The sequence below is a fragment of the Lissotriton helveticus genome, chromosome 3_1, assembly GCF_964261635.1.
Source record: "Lissotriton helveticus chromosome 3_1, aLisHel1.1, whole genome shotgun sequence".
Lineage (NCBI taxonomy): Eukaryota > Metazoa > Chordata > Amphibia > Caudata > Salamandridae > Lissotriton > Lissotriton helveticus.
In genome coordinates, this window is record NC_136061.1 from 289,456,439 (window position 1) to 289,470,943 (window position 14,505).

The window sequence follows — 14,505 nt, forward strand, 5'->3', positions numbered from 1 at the left end:
GACCGACATCAGGCGGTCGCACTCGTCGCAACCCTTGAAACCGGGCATCCTACCGGCACCGTAGAAGATTAAGTAGTTAACAATAAACTTGGTCAAAAGACCGGAGTACTGCTCTTCGGATCTGCGCTAACTGGGCGGAAAAAAGAAGAACTGACGTCAGCGCGCGGAGGCGGCGTCTATATACTCCAGCGACGTCATCACGGCGCACGACGCCGCGGAGCCGCAGGGGACGCCTGCAGACGACGCCTACCGACGCGCAGGGGTACTGCTACGCAAAAGTTTCCGGATCCAGACTGACGCCTGGGGATATTCTAAGGTAAGGAATCTAATACTAACCTGTTTCTTTCAGATAATATTTTTGATACAAACAAGTTGGGCTGTGAAAGTCTGAGTGTGTGACATTTCTTGCCCGAGTGTATACAAAAAATGCTTAACACTGCTCTCTGATCAAGCCCAAACTACTACAAATAGAGAGTAGGGAGCTATCTACTTTTACCTCTGCCTACGTTTAGGTTTCCACTGGGCTCTGTGCACACTATACCTCATTTTGGTATAGTATATACAGAGCCAGCTTCCTACACTTTGCTCTCAGGAGGTCCAGAACAAAAGCCTACCCGGAAAGAGGGTGTAACACCCCCGCCCACAGGATGACCACCTGATTAGCCTCCATGGGCCAGCGAGCTTAAAAAACTGCTACCTTTGGAATGCAAATCTGGCCACCAGTCCCTGGGTAACTTGTGTAGACCAGCCTGCCTCCGCAGACAGATTTCTGACCACGTGCAGGTGACAGCCTACACTCAGAAAAGAAACAATGCTTGCTGATGCCAGAGCTTTTGTCACCACCTACATGCAGGATGGCAAATCTGACAGGAGGCTTCAAAGGCCTCTGGCTCCTTTGATATGCGACCACAGATTCCTCCATACCTGCAGCACGAACCTAACACCTAAAAGCACTACTGTACCCAAGCCCCACAGAGCAAAAGGAAAAGTGGATCACTGGAGTGTACGTACCCAAGCATCTCAAGTATCAAACACCCCGTGGGTTCACCCAGACTGGCCCCCATGTCCCTGCTTGCATCCTATTTCTTAGGCCTGCCTCCCACTGAAACCAACGGGACACACTGCCGAAAAGCTCCTCTGCATCCGGATGAACCGACCCCCCCCCCCCCCCCCCCCCCAGACGACTGAGGTGGCTTGTTGGTGATGCCCGAGACCTTGCCCCATACTTATTTTAACTCCAGAAGATTGATTCTGTAGGTTTCTGCTAAGTACCCGTATGCAGCATATTTGTCTTTTCCCATAGGATAACGTTACAGCATTATAGATAGTGTCTTTTCTGCAAAACTTAAAAAACAAAGTTCTTGGTGTCAGAAAGTATATACAAATACGTGTTTTTTTCTAAATTGCTGTGGATCTCCTTGTTGATATTGTGCATGTATAATTTATGGACTGTGAGTATGCGACAAATGTCTAACACTGCTTCTTGATAAACCAAAGGCTCCTCGACCACACAACAACAAAATCGGATTGTTAAAGCAAGCCCCGTCAACTTATAAGGAATTCCTGGACTCTCAACACAATATACTTTGTTCTGGTATATTATATAGAGAGCCAGGTTCCTACATTGACAGGACATATTTTTTATGGTTTTGAGTTTCACTGTGGAGGATGTAAGGCACAAGACCTCGAACACTGTTATGCAAGTCAATGTGTCCTATTGACCACAAACCTTGGAATGTTTTGTGTTGGTTGTTCTTTGGGAAATGGAGATAGGAATTTTGGAAGTATAATAATGCCATATTGGTCAAACAGCATGGTAGGATTTCTTGCAATGTTATCATATTTAATCTAACTTTTGTTGTGCAAGTCAATGTGCTGCGCAGTGGATCAGCTGTGAGAGGCTTTTTGATTGTGTGAGTTATGAGTAAACTTTGCTTCAGAAGAACAATAATGGCGAAAGGGCTATCTTTTGACAACAAAGAGGTCACATTTCACATAGCAGTCTCACCATTTTTGGGCGATGAGTTATTTAATCCGTGACCTTCACAACATGGCGATTGGGGTTCTCTGGCAGAATTTAAAAAAAAGACCGGTTCAAACATTGCTTCATAAAGGGCTTATTACGGAGAACCTGAGACGAAATACATCACCATAAGGACTGATCAATATAAATAAACAAAGGACCTTCTTGGATGACAAGGAATGCCATAAAGATAGGTAGCTGATTGCATGGAAATGCACCCGCGATTTGATTGGTGCTTACAATGAAAACACTAAAGAGACTCTCGGATAACCTCTTAGTTAGATAAAGACAAGCAAAAATACCCTGATAAGATTTCAGTCTCTGCATTCAAGATTTTCAGTCTCTGCATTCAAGATTTTAACTCTCTGCATTCAAGATTTTAACTCTCTGCATTCAAGATTTTAACTCTCTGCATTCAAGATTTTAACTCTCTGCATTCAAGATTTTAACTCTCTGCATTCAAGATTTCAGTCTCTGCATTCAAGAAGAAATTAGAGGAGATGAAGTCTCTGAAAATATGGATTTTTTTTAACTAACTTCAAAATCCAGAAATTCCAAAAGAATCTTAAAAAATAGCTCATGAGGAAATGTATCCTTGCTTCAGAGAAGACTGAGTAGGAGACGATTTAATTGGAAACCCCAGCAGTGGATCATCTGATACCAAAAGCAGAGGAAGGCACATTGCAAACAAAGGGAAGGTGCGGCCTCGAGAAGGGGCAGACAGGTACAGAGATCTTATGGTCCAAATATGCATCAGGATCCATACAGGATTTAGTTCAGTGCTTATCGGTTCACCCAACAGATGAACACACAATTTTTCCCCTAGCAAGCAACCGTGAGACCACCTGAGGCAGGGGTGGGGGGTAGGGGGTGGTCAGAGAAAATAAAAAGAACAGAAGCTATCTTGGGAAGATATGGAATCACCCCCACGTACCAGCAGGAATTAAGGGAAGATGTTAATGCAATACTGAATTTGATTAATTGACTTAAATTAAGCTCAGAAACAAGTACTTACCCACTACAAAAATTGGCATCTTTAGATTACGTACGGAAGTTGCCGAATTCTTCAGGAAGATTTGTTGACACATCTTTAAGGGTCAAGAAGCAAGTGCTGAGGTAGAAAAAAACACTGGTCTAAAAAAAAAAAAAAGTCAACTTACACTTCGACTCAAACGAAGACATCCGAGGTGTTGGTTTGAGGAAGCGGTCAACAATGAAATAGATACATTGAAATTATCGAACCAGAACCACTTCCACAGTATCATAGAAGAAGACCGAAAGAAAATCACCTAAATTTGACAAGCCAAAGACATTATAAAACTGGTAGATAAGGGAGGCGCAATTGTTGTCCTCCCTTGAGGGATGTACAAAGATGTATGTGGAGAGAAACTAAAAAATGTGGAGAGAAACTATAAAAAAATGACCAAGGGATCAACTGTGGATGCAGCAGAAGTAGTAACATTTCTAGGGGATACAGGACTAGAACACAGTTGGATCACTAAAAAAATAGCTGAAATCCTGTACAATATAGCCCCTCTAATACCTTACTTGTATATTCTCTCAAAAGAACATAAGGGTTTTCATCCCCCACTAGGGAGACTCAGTCTCAGGGATAGGTACAACCTTGAAACAGCTATCCACATTTCGTGACTATTTCTTGAGACCCATTTGTGGAGCAGACTGACCTATCTGAAATACACAAAGGAACTTCTGAACATCTTGATCGATTTGAGATATGACCCCGATGATGAACTGTTGATTAGCATGGATGTAGAAGCATTTTATCCAAGTATTCCTCAAGAAGTAACTTAATTTTGAAGACTCAATTGTCTCAGATCTTCAATAGGATTTCATGACACCAAAGGAATTTGTAATGGACTGTGCCCACCTTGCATTGAAAAAGAACTATTTCGAGTGTGAAGGGGAGGTCTACTTACAGACTCACAGGACTTCCATGGGGAGCACCCTCGCTCCAAACCTGGCATGGTTATGTACATGATTTTGAGTCTAGGGTGCTCTTTAGTGATCAGATCCCATTTAGAATGATCAAGATATGGAAACATACACAGATGTTCTTATTTTATGGTACGGAAATATGGAAGAGGCAAACAACATCGCCTCATGGATAAATTGCCTGAATCAATTTGTAAAGTACACATTCACAATAAAAAACACGGAGATATATTTTTGGATTTGCAAGTTTTTGCAGAAGGAGCCCTCAAGTCTGAAGATTTCTATAAACGTGCTGATAAAAACATTACTACTATCGAAAAGCTTTTATCCAAGGAGCCTCTTAGAAAATGTCCCCATGGGCTAGTTTCTACGAGGTAACTGTACTGAGAAAACGGATTACAAAAAAGCTTAGAGGAAGAGAGAATACAATGAATATTATTTCCAGGGCAGAAAACAGAACACTGAATAAAAACCGTAAACAGCTACTCCGAGATAGAGCACATACAAAACTAACAAGTTGAAGTGATAAACATTGGAGGATCCTTAATCACTGAATCTGGAGAAAGCAATGCTTGTTTCAGGAGAGCTAGAAGCATGAGGGACCTAGTGGTGCATGCAAGACCTAGGGATCAAGATGGGTCACTAAAGCAAAGGTCTCTATGGGACACACCAGGAGTTATGGGTCACTTCCCATGTGGTCAAGTCAATGCATGCTTGCGGACAGAAAAAACAACCAGTGCTGATCTAGGCCTTTCAACACCGTGGGTCTTCAAGCCCTATAGTAATTGTAACTCAAACAATGTAATCTACATTACGATCTGCAAATGTGGTTTGAAATATGTAGGGCTGACTACAAGAAAAATCAATATCAAAGTACATTTAGATGCAAAAAACAGCTACTAAGATGATGTGTCACTTCCTGGAGAAAGGTCACCGTGACAACAATTTCCATTAGATTTTGCTAGAAAAACTAAAACCTAGGAACAATGACCTGGATAATTTTACGCAGCAGCCACTGGGCACAGAATCAGGAGAGGTAGTTCACCAGCGGCTGCTTTAAGTGAACAAATGAAGCCGGAGCCTTGATGAACTAAGGTGGGGGATATGGTGGCAGCTGGCAATCTTTGATGAATGTACGGAGAACGCAGTAGTGCCCATCTTGGAGGGGCTCATTATGAGATGCTTGAATGTATGGGGACGAGAACATATGCAACCAACAAGCAATAGCATTTGAAACAATTACACTTTTCTATTAATGTGGCCATGTTTACTAATATTACGGAATGTATTTACCCCAATATCTATCACAACAGGGGGAAGGATTTGTATTCTCTAGCTACGAATGTGTAGCACAGTAGGTTTAACGTAGGGATACTCAATGTATGCAATAATAGGATTGTGACACCGCATATTTATTTCTTTGGAGTAAAGAGAAGATGTACCGCGACAGAGTCAGCAATTATGACAAAGTTGTACTTTATTGTATGAGTCCATGAGCAGCAGAAATCAGAGAAGCCTCCTCCAATAACTGATTTGATGCCACATCTAAGCAGAGAATAGGGGCTGTCCTAGTTAGAGAGATGTTTTCTCCCATGTTTTACATTCTGCCACCCATGTTTTGTTTCACACAAGTGTGCGACTACAGGAGGTCCCCCTAACCCCGCTCTCGTTTGACTGCAGGATGGGCATGTAAGACTTACTCTCTTCCCTACATGTACAAATTAATAAGGACAGACAGTAGCTGTACCTTTGACTGCCTTGATCAAGGCCCAAGATCCTCTTTCTGAGGATCTTATGGAGTTCGAAACATGCTGGGGATTGACAAATAGAGACTTTGCGACACAGGATCCTGGTAACATACCCAAATTTGTTTTGAATCCAGCCCTGTGTATCTGCAATAAAGGGTACCCTTGGGTTTACGCAGAGGTTGTTTTACATAAAAATCTGGTCCCTTTATATGACCAAAAAACATTTGCTCTGCTCTCCCCGTCAAAAAGGTTGAGACCACTTTTTTTTTTGTTACATAGAGGACCTTTCAAAGGGTTGACTGCCAGTGTTCTCTATCGACATTGATCAGCAGGGTTTCCTATGCTGCAGCTTTCCCTTAATCACTATTGGTTTTGTTGTCTGGACAGCCTTCTGTTACAACAGTTTTGGTTTGGAGCCAGAACATCCCTGTGTTACCTTACTTTTTTTGTACTTTCCTCAACATTATTTTCAGTCTCTTTATCCGTTTCCAACACCGAGAGAACCATAGAGTCCTTTGTTTGCTCGAGTCAACTGCGTCCTCTGAGTACTCCTCCCTCAAGAGACAGATTTTGCAGGGATGTCTCACTGTGCCATGTCATAGTGCGCCTACCACTGTTTCTCTCTTGCTTTCAAAGTCTTGAGCCAGAACTCTGCAAGCAATACAACACTTGGTATCGAATAATCTTTCAGGAGACACAGGTTGCAGACCTTGCATGCATCCTTCTGGGAGCACTTATGGTGCCCACTGAAGGCAAAACGGAATAAGTTCCTACCCTCATTTACCCCCTCTAGAGGTGCATGCTATTTTACCAGTCAAAAACAGTGCTGTCCCTCACAATTATCGTACCCAATGGCATTTAGTAGGTTTTTCGTTTTTCTAACCAAAAAACGAGTGAAAAGGTGTGAGCACTTATGGTGAGAATCTTCTGCATTCCCTCTCTTCTTCCAGACCCAACAGCAGAAACAAGCATTGGAAATGCAATAGGTCTCGCAGCATTAGAGTTTGTGCTTTTAGAATTGTTTATGGTTTTTTTTTTTTTATCTTTAGCATTTTTGTTTCCTGTAGGCAATGCTAAAGAATTACAAAGAAAAAAAGCCATAAACAAATCTAAAAGCTCTAACTCAAATGCTCCGAGACCTATTGCATGCACCCATTCAGTTGTTGGCCTCTCAGCTGAGTCTGCCAACTAGACAACAAAGTGGAGGTGGGGCGGTTAACTAATGAGGCAGTAAAAAAACAAGACGGAGGGAAGGCAGAGAAGGGGAGGGGGGAGGCTAGATGGAGAGCTCTATTCCTCAGCAGATTGGCTTGGTACACTGTCTGGTGATTAATGTACCGTAATAAACCCATCAGCACTCAAGTGGCAAATTCAGAAAACAAGCGGTGCTGTAATTTCCTTGGGACAAAGAAAATATTTATCGAGTAAGACTGTAAACTTTAGTGTCGACTAGCGGTGCTTCCACAGCTAGACTGCGGCGATGATAGTGGCTGTTTCACTCGCATTGCAACCATGCGTGCATTGCAGACAGTCACTCGCAGGCAAGTCATTGGAGGGCTCGGCCAGGAAGCTGACGACATCCTAAGGCTGAAGTTGCAAGTTCGAACCCAGAGACCATGCACAGCTCTCGCGTCTCCCATCTATATGTGCGAGAACCTCATCCAGTCCAGGTTTCCTTTGTCTTTGACCATGGGTCATCGGATCAAGAAGTCTACAAATCCCAGAATGCATAGCAAAGTCTGAACTAGCCGAGGTACCCGTTAATGGTTTTAGGGGGGGGGGGAGGGAAGAGAAGCAGACCACCGAGCGGCCAATGCTCATATTTAACCCTGAGTCAGCTGCCAGTTGCACATTCTGGAACTTGCAATCCCGCTTTGGAAAGTAAAAAGCAAATAGCCAAGCACATGAATTCAGTGATGAACAAGAAAGGGTGGAGGGGGCAGGGGAGGAGGGGGCAGGGGAGGAGGGGTCCGGGGAGGAGGGAAGGGCCAGAGGGACTTGATGGGAGTGGTGGGGGGGAGGGGGAGGGTATAGAGAGGGAGAGGAGGAGAGACAGGACAGGGGGAAGCAGCAGAGACACGGCGGGTAAAATAAACAAACAAGCCTTTCACCGTAACACGGCTGGCAGGGGAGGGGGCGGAGAGGGGAGAGGTGCGACACGGCAGTAGGAGGAGGAGGGGGGAGGAGAGTAGGGGAGGCACGGCCTAGCGGCAGGCAGGCAGGGGAGGAGAGGAGGAGGGGGGAGGAGAGTAGGGGAGGCACGGCCTAGCGGCCGTGCAATCAAGTAGTGAGGGGGCGGAGCTGGGGGAGGCTGTGAGAGAGAGTAGGCAAGGCAGGCGGCTGGGGGCATGTGCACGCGCTTTTAAGCTCAATGCACATGCGCATTGAGCTTAAAAGTCACGGGCACTGCAAGGAATCGCCACGATTCCTTGCAAGTTAGATAAAGTCTGGATGAGCCCCTATAGTCTCGCTTGCTCGATGCGCATGCGCATCGACAGGCGAGACCTAAAAAGAATACAAAGATGGCGACCAAACAAATGGGCTTCCAGAGTAGGCGTCTGATGACATAGGGGGCGGACATAGGTCATGGATGCAGCCCAGCGGAGCAATAGAAAAAAGAAACAATCAATATAATTCTGGACTACAGCACTAGACGGCGGAATAACGCACAGCATGTTAATCCAGAAAAAAATGTGCGCTGTAAAGATACCTTAAAGATGGTAGGAGCTGGATGCCACAGAAAAGCGGAAGTAGGAGTGCATGGAGGCATTTGTTGAGAAGTGATTCATGTAACTTGAGAAAGCTCAGCTTGTCAAATATTTAGAGAAAAACAACAATGGTGTGCCACGCCCTGACTGCGAAAAGTCACCATGATAAGCAGTGCTGGTCAAGTTGAAATTAAGGGACACCTTGCTGCAAGTGGCAAAGAAAAGATGCAAGAGTCTCTCCAGTAACCCCGGACTAAGACAGACAAGGGTAGAAGAGGCATTAGTTATAGCATATTTAAAGAAAAATTAATGTAATACAGCTTCCAATGTTGAAAGTACTCTGGCACCATAATTTGGTTTTGCGCAAGCACTTCATGAGAAAAGTCCAGGAATTGATGCAATAGTCACAAGGCATGTAAAAGGAGAGATTAAAGGCTGTTAGGACAGAGGAGAGAAACACTAATTACTATGTACAAAACCAATTTAATTGGTTTGTGATTTTGGAAAGTATGATCAAATAGTTCTGCCCGACACATAGAGCATTATGTTTCCACCCTCAATTTTTGACTACCAAAATTAAGGTTTACAAATCAGGCTGAGAGCTATGCTCAAAATTCTTGCTACGTCTGTCAGTACTAAAAAGGCCTGAGTAGGAGACATGTTTGCAGTTCTAGCAGCCTGCCTATTGTAGCAGTGTCAACTTGCATCCTATGAGGCCTGTCCACCACAATAAAAGTGGTTTTATTAGCAAATCAGCTTACAAAGGGACCCATATTTGTAAACTGAGGCATAATTAAAGCTGTAAAAGCATAATATATAGGTGTTTTGAAAGGTGTTTGAGACTGCACACATTTATGTTTAGTGCAGGCAATGGTCACAGTAATATGATGGAAATCACCAGGAAAAAAACAAGCATTGGCAAATACAATAAGTTTCGCCTTTGGGACCATATAAGTGTTTAGCCATGCAACAATTGATGTTGTTGCACCAAGGATACTGGCTGCATAACTAAATACTTATAAGGTCCCAAAAGCGAGACCTATTGGCTAAGCCAATGCTTGTTTTCTGATTCCAAACTTCCAGCGACTCAAGGCTCTTCTCTCCCCCTTCCCTCCCTTTCTTTAGTTTAATTTTCTAGTCATCCCTTCCTTCTCCCTCTCCACTGGGCTCTCACTTCCGCATTGTTCACTTTTGGAAAGGAGCTCGGGTGTGGCCGCGGCGAAAGTAATTAAGGTGACTTATGGGGAAATGTGTTCCTTGGGCCGTCACTGCTGTGATATTATCAGCTTGACGTCACTTACCCATGAACACAAACGGGCCCCCAAAGATCACAGCAGGAGCGAGGCAAAAGAGGAGGACTGAGATTAGGAAAATGGCAGCAAAGGTTGAAGAAACTAGTCATTGCCTAATTCTCCATCACGTTCAGCAGCCTCGCCCTTTATGTGCCTGGAGCTACACTCCACTGCATAAGCAGTTAGGATAGCAACAGCTAATGTTAAAGTCATGAACATCAGTCATCACATACCAGACAACAGTGTCCGGCAGAAAAAGAGTTGTGCAGCAGCTATTCTAATTTGTATTAAGTAATATGAACTATACCGCACTTGGTATAACGGCTAGGTGGGGGCAGAAGGAGGGGATCACAAACGCCGCTGCTAATGGTTTTGCCCAGGGAACTAACCAAGCAAATGCCGGCACTGCACAGAAGACACATTTATTCAGTAAGAAATTAGAGTTCTCGTAGAACAGGTGTGACTGTGTGTCAATAAAAATAGCTGTGTAATATACTTTTCCGTTGACTGTCACTGAACAGAAAAGCATCCTGTCAAAAATCCCACTTAGGCTAGAAGACTGTGGGCTGTATTAACGACTAGATGAGTTGAGGGTTTCTCCGCCCTCACTTATAGCAGTTTTCACAGTAGGCGCCTACACAACTGCTGCTGCGGAGTAACAATGCTCCTTCGCACTGTTGTATCCTGAAGATTTTGGAATTGTAGAAAGTTTATCTTCAGAAACAAGAAGAAAAGTGTAGTATTTTTTTTTGCAGTGGATGTAGTTCAATGATTGAGTTAACAGCAGTTGTTACGGGGATTCAGGTTCTAATCCCAGGCACACTTCATCTCACTGTGTGATCTTGGGCAAGCTACTTCCACTCCCTGAACATTCATTTTCATGTGCTCCAAAGTTGCGAGCACTTGGAAACAGATGAACATTCTTGCATGTATTGCAGCTTAAAAATAAATTCATAGTCACTAGAATTAATGGATTGTGCGGTCGTGGCATTTTTCGCATAGTTATGGAAGAATTAAAAATGTGCTTCTAGATCAGACGGTTCAAAAGTTACTTAAAAAATAACGACATAGTGGAAGGCCCCTTGGAAATGTTGACTGGCCCCCTTTCTGTTGCTTATTGCTATATGTTGGTGTTAAACTGGTACCAGTGAGTTGCAACCCAGGCCCAGATAGTGGTAACAAGTGTAAAAATGACAAAATAATGAAAACATTATCACAAAATGTGCATTATGCCACTTTGTCTTTTCTTACATAATTTGGTCAACCCGGTCACAATTCCAGTGCCCCTGCATCTGTTCCTTTTAATGTACGCCAGTTGTACTTCAAGTAACACAAGCGAGGCAATTCTAGTTTTAATCGCACTTAATGTCAAGGTGCAGACTTTGTGCGTAAATCCGATTGGAGCCAAAAATAATTAGATTCCTGATTTCAAACACTTAGTTTTTTATTAGATTTGGAAACTGCCAAAATTAGTCAACAGAATTTTTCGAAACCCCCAAGTAATATCAATGAAATATTTAGGTACTGGGAACATTAGTTGTTGTGGCAGCTGATGCACTGGACAGAGGGCGGAAATGCTGATATGAGGAACCGGCTGATGCAGGCTGTAATAACAGCCTGGTGGAACTCGAGCAGGAATTTGTGTAACCGGCTGACGCAAAGCAGAACGTGCAGGTAGGCGAAGGAGAAGCTGGTATGTGGAGTAACGGCGGGAAAAGGGAAGCAAGCAAAGTGTTTGGTGAAACAGGTACTGAGTGCAAAATGTGACTGACTGTGAAAGGGGAAGCTAGTAGTTATCCGGAGGGGCAGATGAAACCACGTATGGCAGTCTAGCTGACAAGGTTTCTCCAAGCGTTTGTGTGACGTTTCTTCATTTGCAGTTCCCGTATTTGTGACATTTGCATGCCTCCGGCAGTGCTTAATCTGCAAAATAAATAAGCCCGAGAGTGGTGCGCGCATGCGCTAAAAGGAATTTAAAAAAAAAGTCTGCGGGTGGTGCGCGCGCACACTGCAAACAATTCAAGAAATGCAGCAGGCACAGTGTGGGCCGCTTCTCGCTCCAGAGATCCCTAGGCCAGGGGAGAAAGAAGGCGGTACATGCACCCGCCTTTGGCCAATTGCGGACTGTCTTTCTTAGAAAGACGCACGTTGAGGCCAATAGCGGGTGAGCAAAGAAAAAACACACGCACAAGAGTGTGGTCCGAGTTGGAAGTCCTCACTAGAAGCCTCGCAGTGCAGCGCATGCGGCCTGGCTCAGGCAAGACCTGAAAATTGTCCACCAGACGATAGAGCAGGCTCACAACAATCCAAAAAGATGGCCCATGAACTGACGTCAGTCCAGCCCTTATGCCACTGCCAGAATGTCCTAAAGGTCAATCTAATTGTGGTTGAAAGAGATACCTATGTTGATTAAAAGTAAACGTGATGGACCAGTGCATGGTTGTGTAAGTTTGTGAAAGTAAATCCTCCAAATATGAAAATTAACCTCAGTCAATAGGATGCACGGCCCCATTAGTCAAAACTTGATGTCAATGGAGAACCTGCAGTCCTATCAAAAATGCTACAAAGAGTTGAAAAATAAAGCCACCTTTCATTAGTAGGATTTATTTCTCTGCAGACAGAGATCCAGGATGGCAAACAGATTGTTATTCATAAACATTAAGGAAGGATTCCATGATTGAGAAACCCAATATCTTCAAAGTCTGTGCATTGTGCAACACCCTCCAGTGGATCTATCCAGGCATATTGTGTTTAAAGAATGGCTATCTCCAAATCTGTGGGCATGAGACTGATCTGATAAACAGGAATACTAATCACATGGAAAAAAAAATGTTATGCTCTAAACCTTTTAAATGTGGTCCATCAACTAAAAAATTTAAATTACCTTTCAGAGATTTCTGCCTGTTGTATAGCAGCAGCAGTGGCAGCAGCAGCCGACGCTTCCCCTGGAGTGCATGAGGCCTGAAGACTTTGTTGAGGCTGAGATGGCTGCCCAGCCTGCTGTGCAGCTTGGCCATTCTGAACTCCATTAACCTGTGCAGTCATGGCACTTGACGAGCCACTGTTTATGTTGCCAAAAGGAGGAAATGAAGATGGCTTGCTTGATAAACCACTACCAATGATTGCAGAAGAGGCTGTAGAAGTGTTTGAAGTAACTGAAGGCAAGGAACTGCTTGAAGAAAATGTTACTGTATTTGTAGCTGCAGAGGTGGATGATGCAGTGCTTGAATTCCCTGTGCTACTGCTCACTTGTTGGTGAATTGGTACAAATTGGCTTGCAGCTGAAGCTAAGTTGGGCTGTGAAAGTATTGAGCTGTCCAAAGTCTGAGAAGCAAGATAGGGACCTAGAAAAGATGGAAATCTCTGTAAATCATTGATCTAACAGCTGTATACACACACCACATATGGCTACCAATCTGTGGTACATTTATAGCATGAAGAGGCTCATGGAGCAATTTATAATTGACTAAAACTATTAGAAATAAATGCTCAAAAACAAGAAGGTAGACTAATGATTTGTCTATTGTGTTGCAAATTTCAGTTCAAACACACTAAAATGCAGGTTTACAGGAAGCACACAAATAATCATGCACTTCCCCCAAATGGTAAGAGCTTGTGCTTTCTGTCTGCTTTAGAAATATGCAAAAAGATAGTAAATATGCAGCCTCACTGTGGGGGAAAAATGTGTGGTGCACAGTTGCCTGACCTGATCAACAATCTCAACCCAACAATTTAAGTTATCGTTGTTTTCTTCAATTGCATACTGAAAGTCTATGCATTTAGCATAAAGCACACCAGCAAGTGTGAAACAAGCAACAAATGCTTACCTAGGTCATATCTGCAAACTTGTGCATAAACTCGAAGTTTAGAAAATGCTTCATTGTTGACATTTGCAGTCTGTGTGAACCAATCAGTGACAGGACTTTCAGAGAGCCTCTTGGCTGCGGTAGATTCAACTCTCATGATGCCATCCGAGAGAAGCTTTGAGATGGGTCTATGTTGGCCAAGTCTACAAGACTATGCAAATATGTAAAAACAGTTTTACAATGGAATCGAGAACATTCTCCAAATCAACAAAAAAACTAATGGCATTCAGAACTGACATATAGATAGTACACATTTAATATGTTTTAAATGTAGGCATGTCCCTGCCCTTCCAAATGTTTTGCAAACGGTAAACTAATCATGCAACATGGCTTTAGACATTTTTATGAACAACTTATAAAGTTTACATAGTATGACTAGTAATCTGAAATCATGTTGGTGTTATTTACATATAGCTTAATAGGCATGCATGGATGATCTTCATTCATCTGGATGCTTGACCAGCATATGGTGCATCAGTATAGAATATATTTAAATTGCATGGGACGATATACAAGAACACATGCATCAATGTGGGGATCTGCTTCATGTGTTAACTGTGCAATACCAAAGGGGATGATGGACGGAGTGCTTGAGCAAATCAAACACTCACCCCGAGTCAACTGATCTGGGTTTAATCCATCATCATTCTTTAGCTCACTCCACCACTCCAGTTCAGACATGGCCATATGCAAATCAGTCTGACCCTGTGCCTCATGGGAATATTCCTGCCCGAACTGCCAAGCCATGTCTTTCCTGGACCGGATCAGTTGACTGGGGGGGTGAGTGTTTGATTTGCTCAAGCACTCCGTCCATCAACTCCGTCATCATGAGCATGCGGGCACCGTGCGCGCCCCCCTTTCCCCCAGCACAGCGGGGAAAATAACCCCCGCAGCGAAGGGGCTAGATAGATTTAT

At 43.5% G+C, this 14,505-nt stretch overlaps 1 protein-coding gene across 1 annotated transcript in view; it reads right to left on the reverse strand.

Moving 5' to 3' along the window:
* The window catches only part of MED13 (mediator complex subunit 13), a 1,439,203-nt gene that overhangs the window by 566,974 nt on the left and 857,724 nt on the right, over window positions 1-14,505 (reverse strand). The window contains exons 19-20 of the mRNA XM_078679821.1: window positions 13,552-13,741; window positions 12,609-13,068 (exon numbers count right to left, since the gene is read on the reverse strand). Of these exons, the coding sequence (XP_078535947.1) occupies window positions 12,609-13,068; window positions 13,552-13,741 (650 nt within the window). The remainder of the gene's footprint in view (window positions 1-12,608; window positions 13,069-13,551; window positions 13,742-14,505) is intronic.